The 13,280-nt window shown below is 54.0% G+C and overlaps 1 protein-coding gene across 1 annotated transcript in view; it reads left to right on the top strand.

The window, feature by feature from the left end:
• Nsg2 (neuronal vesicle trafficking associated 2) overlaps positions 1 to 12,970 on the top strand; it is a 51,282-nt gene extending 38,312 nt beyond the window's left edge. The window contains exons 3-4 of the mRNA XM_026414802.2: positions 10,608 to 10,718; positions 12,779 to 12,970. Of these exons, the coding sequence (XP_026270587.1) occupies positions 10,608 to 10,718; positions 12,779 to 12,970 (303 nt within the window). The remainder of the gene's footprint in view (positions 1 to 10,607; positions 10,719 to 12,778) is intronic.
• The last annotated feature ends 310 nt before the right edge of the window (positions 12,971 to 13,280 follow it).

Raw genomic sequence — 13,280 nt, 5'->3', positions numbered from 1 at the left:
TTGATACTTGAAGGTAGTTACTGTGACCCCAATTCCCAGGTGAGACAGCCAAGGCCATGGAGCTGTGATAAGAGACCCAGGAAGTGAGGGGCTTGGGTGCAAGCATGGGGGGTTCTGGCCTCCCAACAGGGCTCTGGCCATTACCTATTTTTATGCCTTCATCAGGTCAGAAGGGATGGATGGGAACCTAGGTGCTCTAACCGAGGTCACATGAAACGTACCCCTGGCCCGAGAACATCTGGGCCTTGAGGGAGAACTTGGCTTCTGGGTGTTCTTTAGAAGCGACACTGGGGAGCACGTTGACTGGCTGAGTAGATGCAGACTCAGCCCTTCCTCACCTGCATCAGGTGATGCTCGGATCGGGGGGCTTCTGTGCCCACACCTTTCCTCCTTGGACTCCCTGCTAAGGAGGTCCGTATGTAAAGACAGACTCCAAATGCAAGACACAGACCTGCTCCGTTGACCTGGTCAGTATCCAAGAAACCAGGGGCAGGCTTCTTTTGTGAGCAAAGCCAGGGCATGTGGCTCAGGAGGAGGCCCGGGACAGTCTTCATCTTCTCACCCTGTTGTGCCCACTTTGCTCCGGGGAGGGGTCGCCTGCTGCTGTGAGTTCATTTTCAATGGCTGAAACAAAATGCCTAAAGCTGGGCTTACAAAAAGAAAAGAGTTTTATTTAGCTGACAGGTTTGGAGTCTGGAAGCTCAATGACATGCTCTGAAGAGGTCACCTTGACTGTGGCCATCCTGGTAGAAGCGGGGATCCTATGGCGAGGAAGGAAGCCAGAGAGTGGGGAGGGACTGCACTCTCTCATGGGAACCAACTAGGGTCCCCTGGGGGCATTTTTACTCTCTTTCAAAAGCAGAGCCTCCAGACTAGCCCTGCACACGGGGCCCACTGCTTCAGGGTTCTTCCATCTCCCACACCTCCACACCTGTGTCCACACTTCCACCACGTGAACCCAAAGCATGTTCAGCCCTCAGCAATAGCCCAAAGGATACTGCTGCCCATGACCAGAGGGAAAAGCTTCATGTAGACTGTGGAGGAAGGGTGCCCATTTCCAGTTTTATTGCCACAAAGAAGGAGAGGTTCAGACCCCAAATCAGGAGGCCTGCTCCTTTATGCAGGAAGAATAGACTCTATCTTCATCCTGACCCTTGAGGCAAGAACAAAAGAAGAGGTGTTAGTGGGCCCTGGCTCTGGGAAGCAGACAGGGAAACGGGAGGGCTGGGCCCTGGTGCCAGCCTTTAAGGCGCAGGGACCCTGGAAAGCCGAGTTCCTTCTAGGCTCTGAAACACCCGGCACACAATGGGGAAGTCAGGAAAGCAAGCAGAGGTGGGAGCTGTGCTGGAGGTCCCCGAGACCCCCCATGCTCAGGGGCCCACCAGGAGGACTCAGGGACTCAGCATACAGCTGTGTGTTTGGCTCTGGCTTATTCCAGCAAAGGGACCTGCAGCAAAATCACCCAAGGGAGAAGGTGCACTCGGCCAAGCCCAGAGGGACACAGGCACATACTTCCATGAGTGGAGACCAAGTGCTTGACACCCCCACTTGACTAACAATTGTGACATGTCTGTCAGCGGTAGAGACCCAGTGCCCAGGGCTTTACTGGGGCTGATCACATAGTCACCTTGTGGTGAGCGCCTGCCCAAGGCCCTGATTACCACAGTCCGGCTGCAGCAAACTGACTGGGGAGTGACGAGCAACTTGTGTACATTGATACAGTGGGAGCCGTTTACTGTAGGACTGGAGGGGTATATATACATTCCACACAGCTTATCTTAATTAACATAAACTAGATACAGCAGTCAACCAATAAGGAATCTCCACACTTAATGGCTTGCTGGCATTACTTCACAAACTACTCCCTCTGGCAAAATGCCAGGCGCCATCCAGACTTGTTTACAGACCCTAATACCTGATGCTAAGGAAGGCCGATGTGCAGCCTAAACCATACTGTGCACATAGCTCAGGCACAGGGAGCCGGCCCTGTCGGCCCAGGAACGGGAACACTCCTAGAACCCCAGTTTGCAGATGCCCAGCAGGGCCAGTGTGCCCCAGAGGGAGCAGCCTCAGGCCTGCTGCAGGGACCCTCCTATAGAAAGGCCTCCACAGCCCTCCCAGGTCTGGCATATCTGGTCTGGTCAGGAAGGAGGCGTGAGGAGGTAGAAGACTGGGCAGAGATCCCTTCATCCTTGTCACTGAGTAGGAAACGGAAATGCTGTCTCCCTGGAACATGGCCGTGTGTCGGGAGCAGGCACTGTGTGTGGAGGCTGTGGTGATGGTGGGCACTATTTTCCACCCCTGCGGGAACTACAGGAGGATCTAAGTTCATTTTTCTGGCTGGGGAGTCCCCACTGGCGCCTAGCAGTGCCATCCATGGGAATTTGGAGAAGATGGTTTCTCATTTTCCAAACCAGTTTTGCTGAGCTGGCCCCCTCCCCACTTTTTAATCAACTCTTCTGCCAAGAAAGGGGATTGAGGGAATGGAAGTAGCTTAATGAAACAAGCTCTTTGAGCTGCAGGTTTTAGTGTTTCCATGGAGATGGACACAGGCTATGTCTAGGCCGGAGGACTGGCTGGGATGCAGGGAGACACTTGCAGCATCTGGATCGTTGACCTTCTGGACAGAGGAGACAGCCTGGCTCCCTGATGGGATTGGCTGAAATCAATGATGTCGCACTTCAAGGCTCACTGTGTGCTCTCTGTGCTAGGCCCAGGCCTGGAGCTGGGCAGGAGGTCACTGGGGCAGAGTTCCTTCTCTTGGGAAGCTCACAGTCTCGGGGCACAGACTAGCAGGTCAAGAAGCCATGATAACATGGAGACATATGCACATGGCCAGGACCGACAGCCGTGGGCATCCCAGAGAAGCTGCGTGCTCTAGGGAAAGGTCTGAGATGGTGTGTGTATGTGTGTGTGTGTGTGTGTGTGTGTTGGGGGATCCTCTGTGGAAAAAGGTGGGGGCCAATAGGAGAAAGCCTAGTGCTTTCAGGCACAAGGACTGTGTGTGTGCCCATGCCTGTGTGAGTATGCACAGGAATAGTGTCTTCAGGGGTTCCTGGAGCCCATTCCCTGGGGATATAGAAAGACAACTGTATTTGATAACCAAGGCTGGGGAATTCCTCGTCCTTTTCTCTTTAGATGCCAGACAAGGAATTTTGGATGGTGTCCTAAGCACAAGCACCAGGTAACTGCACCAGAGCCTCTCAGGTGTGTGTGGAGCCTGCTGACTCCAGAGTGTCAGTTGGGCAGAGTGGGGGATCTGAATACAGAGGCTCGGGCCTCAAGACTCTGCATCTTGCCATTGCCTTAGGTGGCCCAGTGAAGTCACAGACCCTACATGCCAGGAGACAGAAAGTCAGAGAAGGGCTTGCAGCTTCTGTGAGATGTTCAGAAGGGTAACTTAGCAAGATCCCTAGGCAGCAGGGAGAACAGACTAGGCAGGGAGCCTTGAAGGGCAGGACCCTCAGGCCCTGGGAAGCTCAGAGATGGAGGAGGAGATGGCCCTGCCTGCAGGGACAGTCACTCAGCTGGGTGGGACAGGGGATAGGTGATAATGATACCCAGTGGTCCTGGTGCAGGGGAAATAACTGAGCCAATGCAGCCCTGGTGGTCACAATTATAACAGGAGCAGCAACAGGAAGCCTTCGTCACCACTGCAGCGTTGACAGAGCCAGCTCTCCTTCGGCGTTCTTCATCTTAGATGCACCCCATGGCAGTTTGGGATAGATCAGTGTAATGATTTAGGGACATTTTGCAGACGGGGAAGTTAAGGACCCTCTTGGTTCTTGGGTGGTCCCGATGTGTATGTGAGGATGTCCTGTGTGACCACAGAAAGCTGGAGGGACCTCGAGCATGTAAAATGGTGTGGAGCAGAAAGAACCAAGGTTTGTGTTGACATGTGCGTGGACAGGAAGGAGAGAGAGGTGTGGGCATGAGTTGAGGCCGGTGAGATTACAATAGGTGTCATCCTGGATTTCCAATACCGTCTTCATGATTATGCTGCAATACCTTTTAATTAATTTACTTTTTGTACTGAGGATTGAACCCAGGGGCTCTGAGCCATATCCCCAGATCTTTCTATTTTTTATTTTGAGACAGAGTCTCATTAAATTCCTGAGTCTAGCCTTGAATTTGTGATCCTCCTCTCTCAGCCTCCAGACTTGCTGGGATTAAAAGTGTGTATCACCACATCTGGCTATTTTTTTTTATTATTTTCCTCCCATGGCTAGGCTCTGAGCCACTGAGCCATGCTTCCATCTCCAGTACATTTTTAATAAAAAAAAAAATTCTATTGAGCTTGTAGGTTTTTAGGCAGGCTAACATTTGGTTGGGAAGGTGGACTTATGAGTTAGACCCGAGTTCAAGTCATGACTCTGCCCTCATATATGAAAATTCGCCTTGCCTACCTCTAACACAACATCTATAAAATGGGCATGTTGATAGTGCCTACCCCACAGAGTCCCAAGGACAAGAAAAGGTGTCACGTGTGTAAGCCCTCCATGTGTTCTAACGTTGTCCCCATGGGGTGGCAGGTATAATGGCCAGGCCTAGCCTCTCCACTCCCTGTGTAGCCTTTTAGTAGCCAGTGTGAGGAAGTCACCATTTCAACCCATTTCACAGGGAGTAAGAGGAGGACTCCCAAGGCAGGCAGCTTGTGTGTAGCTTCACACCACACGTGACCACCCAGGATGCTGTCTAGATGACTGGTTTCAAAGACCCTGCCCCATTCACCACTCGGTACTAGGGAAAGGGCTAGGAAAGCCAGGTTGTCACATGAGGGGAAGTTACAGAGGCCACGATTCCCTCACCCTTTCCCCTTAAGCCTCTTGGGCAGGATCTGTGGGTCAAGCCAGGAACATGGCTGGGGGCCACCCAGTTCTATCTCTGGGGGTTCCTGCTGCCATGTTCAGAGGACGAATGCCTGCTAGGTGGCTATTTTCGTCTTTCTACAAAATATAATCTCCCTGACACCAGTGGTCCGGGAGCTTTGAGGCTTGCTGGGCTCTCCCTCCTCATTAGACAGGGCCTTTCACCATGTACTACCTGCCCGAGGTTGCGCTCAGCCGAATGGTAATGACGTTCATGTTTCCCAGCTTCGTGAGGCCCTAGTCCTGGCTGGGTGGGCAGTGGGAGTGTGTTTGTTTCTCTCTGCTCTCTTTTGAGCTCCTGGGTCTCCACATCTTCAGTGATGTGCCCTCCCCGAACAAGTTTCCAGAATGTGTTGTGTGTAATGTCTTGCTTCACTACACTCCTACAAGCAGAGCTGCTGCTGGACAGACGCATTCATCAAAAGGCCAAATGAGGTAGCGGTTAGGGTTGAGGCCTTGGAGCACCAAGCATGGCTCAGTGGCTCAGAGCCTAGCCATGGAAGGATTGGAATCTGCTCTGCTCCTTCAGTGCCCACGTGGCCTCAGACGAATAACAGAAGCCCACTATGTCTCAGTTGCTGCTGCTGTAAGATTCTTTCCCAGGTGAAGAGGCCTTTGTCTGGGAGTGGGTGAGTGGCTGCTGGTGGGTGGGACTGAGAAGAAGATGGGAAGGACAGAGGCTGAAGGTGACAACTCCGGGCTCCACCCTGAACATAGTCTGCTTGGTCGCATGCATGTCATCTGCTTGTGTCCATCTGGGGGGAGCGTGTGTGTGGCGGGGGAGGGGGTATTTTTGCAATTTGACACTGTGGCTCAGGATTTTCTGTGTCAGGCACAGAGAGGGAGGACATTGCTGGCTGCCAGGCTTTCCCAGCAGGTGGGCTCTGAGGGCCATGGAGGTGAGGCTGAGCCTGGAACTCTGGAGGAGCCTGAGCCTGCTGGGCCCCTGAGCAGGGGAGGGGCAGGAGTCAGGCCAGGTGGGAGGCTGAGGAGTCCTTCTCCCTGGCCCTTAAGCAGGGACACCCCGGAGGAACTCCAGGCAGGGCCAGAGACACTCAGGAGTGGGCTGGGACTGAGGATGGAGGTGAGCCCCACAGTGGCCGGCGTGAAGCTGGATGGCGAGCAGGAGCCGGGCTGGGGTGGCCTGGGCCTGCAAAGCCTCTGAGGGCTGGCCCCTGTCCCTCCTGCTGCACCTCGACTGCGTCTCCTTGTGTCCTCTGGTCATAGCCAGACAGCTCCTCCCAGGTCCTCTGGGAACCTGTGCTTGTCTCCTCTGGGGGTCTTTGGGAGGGCCCGGGTCCCCTCTGCCTGGCTCTGCTTCTCAGGATGCCCTCTCCTCTGCACACTCTGTTCCAGGTCCTTTCTGATCATGTCACCATTTGGGTATTCGTGCATTCGATGCCCGACTCTGCCTAGCGCACCTCCTGGGGCAGGGACCATGGGCCAGTGCCTGGCTTGCTGTCGGCCCTGTCATTACCACACTGTGTAGGTGAGGGTGAGTGAGCAGGAGGACGGTGAGCAGGGGGCTTCATGTGGCGAGCATCACGTCTAATGGACCAGTCACGTCCAACATTGGAAAGCTAATGAGCTATTTATTGCTAGTGCCAGGTTGTTAAATTCAAGAGGTGAAACTAAAGGCTTTAGAATGTCTCCAAGGAATGGAGTTTTATAAACCAAGTCAATAAATATTGACGTGGATTTCAGGCTTTCGGGTCCAGAGGGGCTTCGTTGGGAAGGGGGCTTCTCTCCCAGGCCCTGGAGGCCCACCCGCCCCATTGGGAGCTTTGCTGCAGGGATCAAGCACGTGGGGGCTCTGAATTCCACAAACCTGCCAGAAAGGCCGAGGCCAGTTGAGGCGGCCAGCTCTGTAGGATGCCCAGTGCAGAAGCCCACAGGAAATCCACCCACAGCTGGCCAGAAGCCTCCGGATCCTCACCCCACTTGGAAAACCAACGGAGACTCCATTTCAGGAATTCAGGCCCAGCTCCAATGTCCACCTTCCTCCTCTCTCACAAGCCTCCTTGGGCCATCCACTCTACTCCATGACCCGAGTCTGGCCTCAGCGTTTGGGACCTGTGTTAGTCACAGTGCCACCCCATGTGTTGCAAGTGCCTGTGTCTATCTGTCTACCTCTTCCTTGCCTGAAGACTCTGAGGTCTAGAGGGACAGTGACACCTGATCCATTGCCACTTTCCAGCCTTCCAAGTCTCTCCAGGAATGGCCGGCCTAAGCTGCAGAAGTTACCAAACTTCAGGACAGGAGGCACACTCTTTAGCTACAGCATGTTAATTCTGGTGCTCTGGAATGAGTGACCCAATCTGATGTGAGATGGCCTTGCTTGGGCAGAATCCCAGGAACAGAGTGGCTGTGCCCCAGCACCTGCTTAGCATAGCAAACTTGATGGTGCCTGTCACAGGGGCCACCCGTCCCATGTCCACACAGCGCTCTCCGCCACCTGCCTGCACTGGGGAAGCATCTTGGGGCTTCAGAACATCCTGACAAGAGGTCCCAATGTCATTGGTTGGGGTGGGATCAGAGAATCAGAAGTGTTTCAAATGCTGCCCAGGTGATGCTAACCATGTGCAGTTGGTCATCACACACAGAGGAGAGGTGCCTCCCTGGTTGCCCAGTCTAATCCATCACCCAGGGAGTTCATAGTAGTGCCATGGCCCTGACCCGAAAATTAGAATCCTTGAGGCTGTGGCAGCCCAGTCCACCAGCATTGAAAGGGCCCTCAGGTGCTGCTAATGTGAAGGGGGGCTGAGGCCACTGTACCTGAAGAGGGCCTCCTTCTTCCCTTCTCTTGTCCCTGCGACACTTGCTGAAGGCTTCTCTGCTCACACTTTCAAGCTGCGGTGACACTTTGGTGACACGACTCCTTCTGGGTTGTTAGCACCCAGGGAATGTCAGGGGTGGGCCCATTCACCAACCTGCTGCTCACCGGGGGAGTGTCCAGCCCCGAATCGGGCCATCTGTGTCTGAGTTTGGACCTCTTGCCCTGCTCCCAAGTTGGCTGTGCATGGTCACTGGGGTGGGAGGTGTTCTGGGACTCCCGGGACCCCCGTCAGGCCGTTGGCGTGGCGGGGGGGGGGTGCTATGGTTCTGACTTTCTTTCTGCGTGCAGGAGGTGTGAGTGGCAGGCTGGCACACACGTGGCTATGTCTTGTCCTGCTGTTGGGAGCAGCCCTCTGGACTGGGCCCAGGCAGCACTCTGTGAGGGCAAGGGCTATTAGCCACATCTTTAAGTCCTTTAAGGTGGCTCTGCAGCCACCATTGAGGAGGATGTCCCCACTTCTGGGGTGGGTGCCAGGCTACTGTCTGGGACATGGGCATTTATTTTTAAAAATTGAGGTCAAAGTTTATTAATACAAAATCAATCACTTTACAGTGAACAAGTGGGTGGCATTTAGAACACTCATAATGTTGTGCAAACATCACCCTTACCTGGCCCCAAAACATTTTCATCACCACCAAAAAGAAACCCCGTGGCCATCAGCCACTGCCCCCTCCACAGTCCCTGGCAACTATAGATCCACCTATTCTGGATATTCCATACAAGTGGGGTCATCTACTATCTGACCTTCTGCACCTGATTTCTATCATTTAGCATGTGGTTTTGTGGTCTATCTGCATTTGTAACATGTATGTCGTGTCCTTTTATGACTGAATAATGTTCCCTTGTGTACATATACAGTCGTCCCTCAAGTGTCATGGTCATTGGACCCAGGAACCCCTATAACTGACCAAATGCTCAGATGCTCAGCTCCCTTATCTAAAACGCATAGTATTTGCATAGGACCTATGGACACACTTCTGTGTACTTTAAATAATCTCTAGACTCTTCATAATTCCCTAACACAAGGTAAACGCTGTTATGTTGTGTCCTTTAGGGAATGGTGACAAGACAAATGTCCATACTTGTTCAGTAAGGAAGCAATTTACTTTCCAGTTATTTTGGTCTCCACGGTTGATGAAATCCATAGAGGGGGCTCTGTGGGTATGGAGCTGACTGACCACTAGCTGATCACCAACTCACCAGTTGATGGACTCGGGACTGTTCCTGCCTTGCGGTTATTGGAAAATCTGGGCATTTTTAGTTTCTTTACAAACTTCTACTGACCAGGTGTTCCTGGTCCTCAGCATTGGTGGGTAGGGTAGTGGTCTTGGGCAACCCCCTTTCCTGTGCCATTCAGATGACATCTTTGGGGAGTCTGTGTGCACATGACTGAGCTGGGGGCAGCCCTTGCTCCAGGCTCAGCTTCCACGGATGTCTCTGTGCGGGCTCCATGTCTTGCCTGGGGACTCAGGTCTGATGTCCCCATCATTGCACTCGGCACTGTCTTCACCCTGGTCCTAAGCAGGAGACTGATTCCTGTCCAGTGCTTCAGCAGAGGAACTGGGGAGTGGAGGGGGAGGGCAGCACACTGCTCCAATAATAGTTTAAAACCTCGTGGCACTCACCTGTGTCTGAAACCTTCACACACGCACACACACGTGCACACATGCACACACGCCTGGGGAGTCCTCATGGACTCTCCACCAGAGGATTCAGACTCACTGCCCTGTTCCACCTCCCCTTCACCTTCCCACGTGTCTCCCATCCAGGATTTAAGCTGCCAACAAGCAGCGCCCCTTGCCCGGAGCGTCCTAGCCTCCTGTGTTCTCCGTACTTACCAACAAGCCTTGGGGTGGAAATAGGATGAAGATCCCCAAAGATGATTTGGTCTTTTTTTCTGAATCAAGAGGAGCCTCTCTCCAGGAGAGGAATTCTGTAACATTTCTAGGTTGATTGACTCAAAGGGCTGTCTGCTGATAAAAGCACACAAATTCCACTTCTAGCTCTAGACGCCCTAATGTCTGCCTCGTACAGGGGTTGCCATGGGGCCAGTGTAAACCTGGAGCTGCCTTGGGAATCATTCACTTGCTCCCTTCTGATAAATCCTGGGGGGCTTCCATCGGGTTTCCCCAGGGTTCATGAAGCTTACTTGTAGGTAGTGGTCAGGAGCTAGGCTTCTAGTCTGAGGTGTCCAAGGACACTGCATGCTTTTGAGCAGGAAGAGGACGTGCCTCGACTTGGACGCCCGGGATCTCTCTGGTTGCTGGGTCAGGCACACCAGAGAGGGCAAGCAAGTCTCGGGTTAAAGGCTGTTTCCACCCGTGGGTGAGAGGTGAGGGTGGCCTTGGCCAGGCGGAAGTGGTGGGAGTGGTAAGGAGTGGTCGGCTTTGGCCCAGGTATCTGAAGGCGGAGGTGCTAGGCTCTCCTGGAAGAAGTGTGTGGGGTGAAAGGCAGAGGGCACCAAGGTCTTTGGCCTGGTGGCACAGTGGTGGCCACCAGGTGGGAGGAGAGCCTGGGGGAAGGTTTAGGGACTAGTGTCCACAACGAGGTGGAATAAGCGGTTGATGTCTGAGATGGAGTTCAGTAGTGGTGACTGGGTGGTCACAACAGAGCCAGGAAGCTCTGGAAAGGGGGCCTAGTGGTCAAACCCCACTCCCTACCCAGTGTACAGGAAAAGTCTGTCCCGAGTGGGGTCCAGAAAGAGCCTCAAGATGATCCTGGCCAAGGAGGCACGGAGGCCCCGGCGCACGCTGCACGTCATTGACAAAGCCTAGTGGAGCAGTGTGCTGGGTCCCTGCCCGCACTCCTAGCAGGCCATCTGCCTACCACCTGGGTTTAAGGTTCGTGCATGGGCTGGAGCGGGCACCCGGAGCCGAGGGTGACGCAGGTGTGTCTTCCTGCAGGTCACCATCCTCGTCAGCCTGGCCCTAGCGTTCCTCGCCTGCATCGTGTTCCTGGTGGTTTACAAAGCCTTCACCTACGACCACAGCTGTCCAGAGGGATTTGTCTATAAGGTAAGAGGCCCTGGCGGGTGGGTGTGGTTGGGGGATGACCCTTCATCAGCATCCAAATTCTGGGCGTGACCACCACTCTGCCCACTGTGTGTCCAGCAAGGTTTTCTGGGTTTCCTGAGGGGCTCAGCCTCAAGTGGGCCCTCAGGCTCCCTGCCCAGTCGGCGCTGTCCAAGGTCAGAAGGTGAGCCACTGGGCTGATGGCAGAGTCTTCACCTCTGCAGGCCCTGCACAGGGGTGAAGACTGTGCTTCTGAGGATTCCATGCCCCTCCCTGGCCCTGCTCTAACTGCAAACCTCCTTCAAAGAACTGAGCCAGTCACGTGACCTCGAAGAGCCTCCGGGCCCCTCCAAGCCCCAGTTTTCTTACCTGCAACATGGGAGCTGAGGAGGCTCATAAAATGGGGGCTGGTAATGCCCCAAAGATTTCCATGAGGTTTTAAGGAGAGAATTCCGTCTGGTCAGCTGGCCAAAGGCCTGCCAGGTCACGGGGCCTCGACACGTCAGTTGCAGAGTGTGATTCAGAGCTGGAACAGACAGTGGTATTCATCTTTACAGTCACCCTCTCTTAGGCAGGCTCTCTGCTAGCCATTCTCCTGGGCCTTGTCTCGGTCGGGCCACAACCATTCTGAGAAACAGGTCCTAGCGTCCCCATTGTGCAGGTGAGGAAAGGCTGGAGCTGGCCCTGAAGAGGGATCCCCATGGGGGGGGGTGTGGTCCAGTCACCTTCCAACGTGGGCAGGTCCTTGGATTCTGCCCTGTGACTTCCCCAGACCACCCCCCCCTCACGGCTAAAAGCTGGGACCCGAAGGTTGGGAACAGCTAGCGCTGGGGACAACTGAGTGAACTCCGGGAGACACACGGCAGGCTCCGTGGTGCTGTGGGGAGGGACAGGAGAGGAGGCCCAGGCCCCTGGGGTCGAGGAGCCAGTGGGTAAGGAAGGATGGAGCAGCCGCCTGGGTGTGGGAAAGGGAAGGCAAGAGGCGTGGCTTGTACTGTCAGGAAGAAAGCCCACAAGGATTAGCCAAAAACTACTGAAAACGGTCACTCGGGGAAAGGGAAGGGCAGTGAAGGCACAGGGATAGGAGCCAGCGCCCCTAGGTATGTCTTCTTAGATGTTGTCATGAGACGATGAATGATTGACGTATTTGAAAAAATTTTAAGAATAAGAAAAAAGAAAACTCTGACAATTGAAAACAACCTAAACCAAGAACCTCGCTCTATATCAAGTTGAGGACATAAACTTACAAAGAAACTAAATACCTCAAATGACTGTGGGATACAGGGTATGGACATCTACCCTCAGTGGAAGATAAAGATGCCCTTGACCCTTTCATAAGATGAAAATGATAGAAGTCAAAACTGCATCCAACTTACCCAGCAGCACCACAGCTCCACACGGGGCGACCGGGCTCAGATCCTTACCTTCGTCTGGCTCCAGGCAGAATCCTGGCCTGCAAAGCCTGTCCTATAACCAGGTGTTGAGTGTCTCAGGCCATTGATTGAATACTGAATTGGAAGGCAGAAACACTGGCCTATAGGAGTGCTTTTGTATGGTCCCAGTCAGAAAATGACAACCCTTCCAAGCCGGGACTGTCTGTGTTCTAAGGACATAGAGAGCCGAAGAGCAGAGTGAAAGAAGTTATGTTATTTTGTGACTGTGCTACACGTATTATAAGATCATACAAATGCACTGTTATATTCATGTTGTTAGGGACCAAGACTTTTGGAATTAAAGAGATACAAATGTAAAATCAAGAGCATAAAATAAGCAGCCATGGTCCATGGGCAGCAGCCCGGGAAGCCCCTGGGGCCAGGAGAGGGGAGCTGGGGCCCGAGAGCCCCACAGTGGAGGAGCAGGGGAGGTTGGCCTTGGGTTGGGGTCACCATCAGGTTCATTTCCTCTGGCTTCTTCCAAGGGGCCGTGTTGATGATGGTGATGGGAGGGTGACGATGCTGGGGAGGGGCAGGCCAGGTGGAGGTTGTCACCCACTGTGCGCTGAGCTGTGTGTGGGTCGAGGGGTGGGCTGGCCACACGCCTCTGACGGTCTCCTTCTTCCCCAGCACAAGCGCTGCATCCCGGCCTCCCTGGATGCCTACTACTCGTCCCAGGACCCCAACTCCAGAAGCCGCTTCTACACAGTCATCAGCCACTACAGCGTGGCCAAGCAGAGCACTGCCCGGGCCATCGGGCCCTGGCTGTCTGCGGCCGCTGTCATTCATGAGCCCAAGCCGCCCAAGACCCAGGGCCATTAGGGGCCTACCGGAGCCGGAGTGGGGGGGGGCGGTGGGCAGGGGACCCCCCCAGGCTCAGCCAAGCTCCAGTTACAAAACAACACTGTACTCCTGGGATGTGGGGGTGGGGCGGGCGGGGGGCGGGGCGGCACTCTCCGGGAAAATATCGTGCACTGGAGTTGTCTGAACCGATGTTCCTTTTTGTCCCTTGGTATTGTTGATTCGTCCCCAAGTCAGGCTCATGTACAAAGGCATGTTTCGTGTTGATTGTTCCCATGTAAGATATTCTCAAAGCCACTGCTTATTCTTTGTCAGGAAAATTTAAAAAAAA

This window comes from Urocitellus parryii, chromosome 1 (assembly GCF_045843805.1).
Source record: "Urocitellus parryii isolate mUroPar1 chromosome 1, mUroPar1.hap1, whole genome shotgun sequence".
Taxonomy (NCBI): domain Eukaryota; kingdom Metazoa; phylum Chordata; class Mammalia; order Rodentia; family Sciuridae; genus Urocitellus; species Urocitellus parryii.
This window is presented reverse-complemented; position numbering and strand designations above follow the sequence as displayed.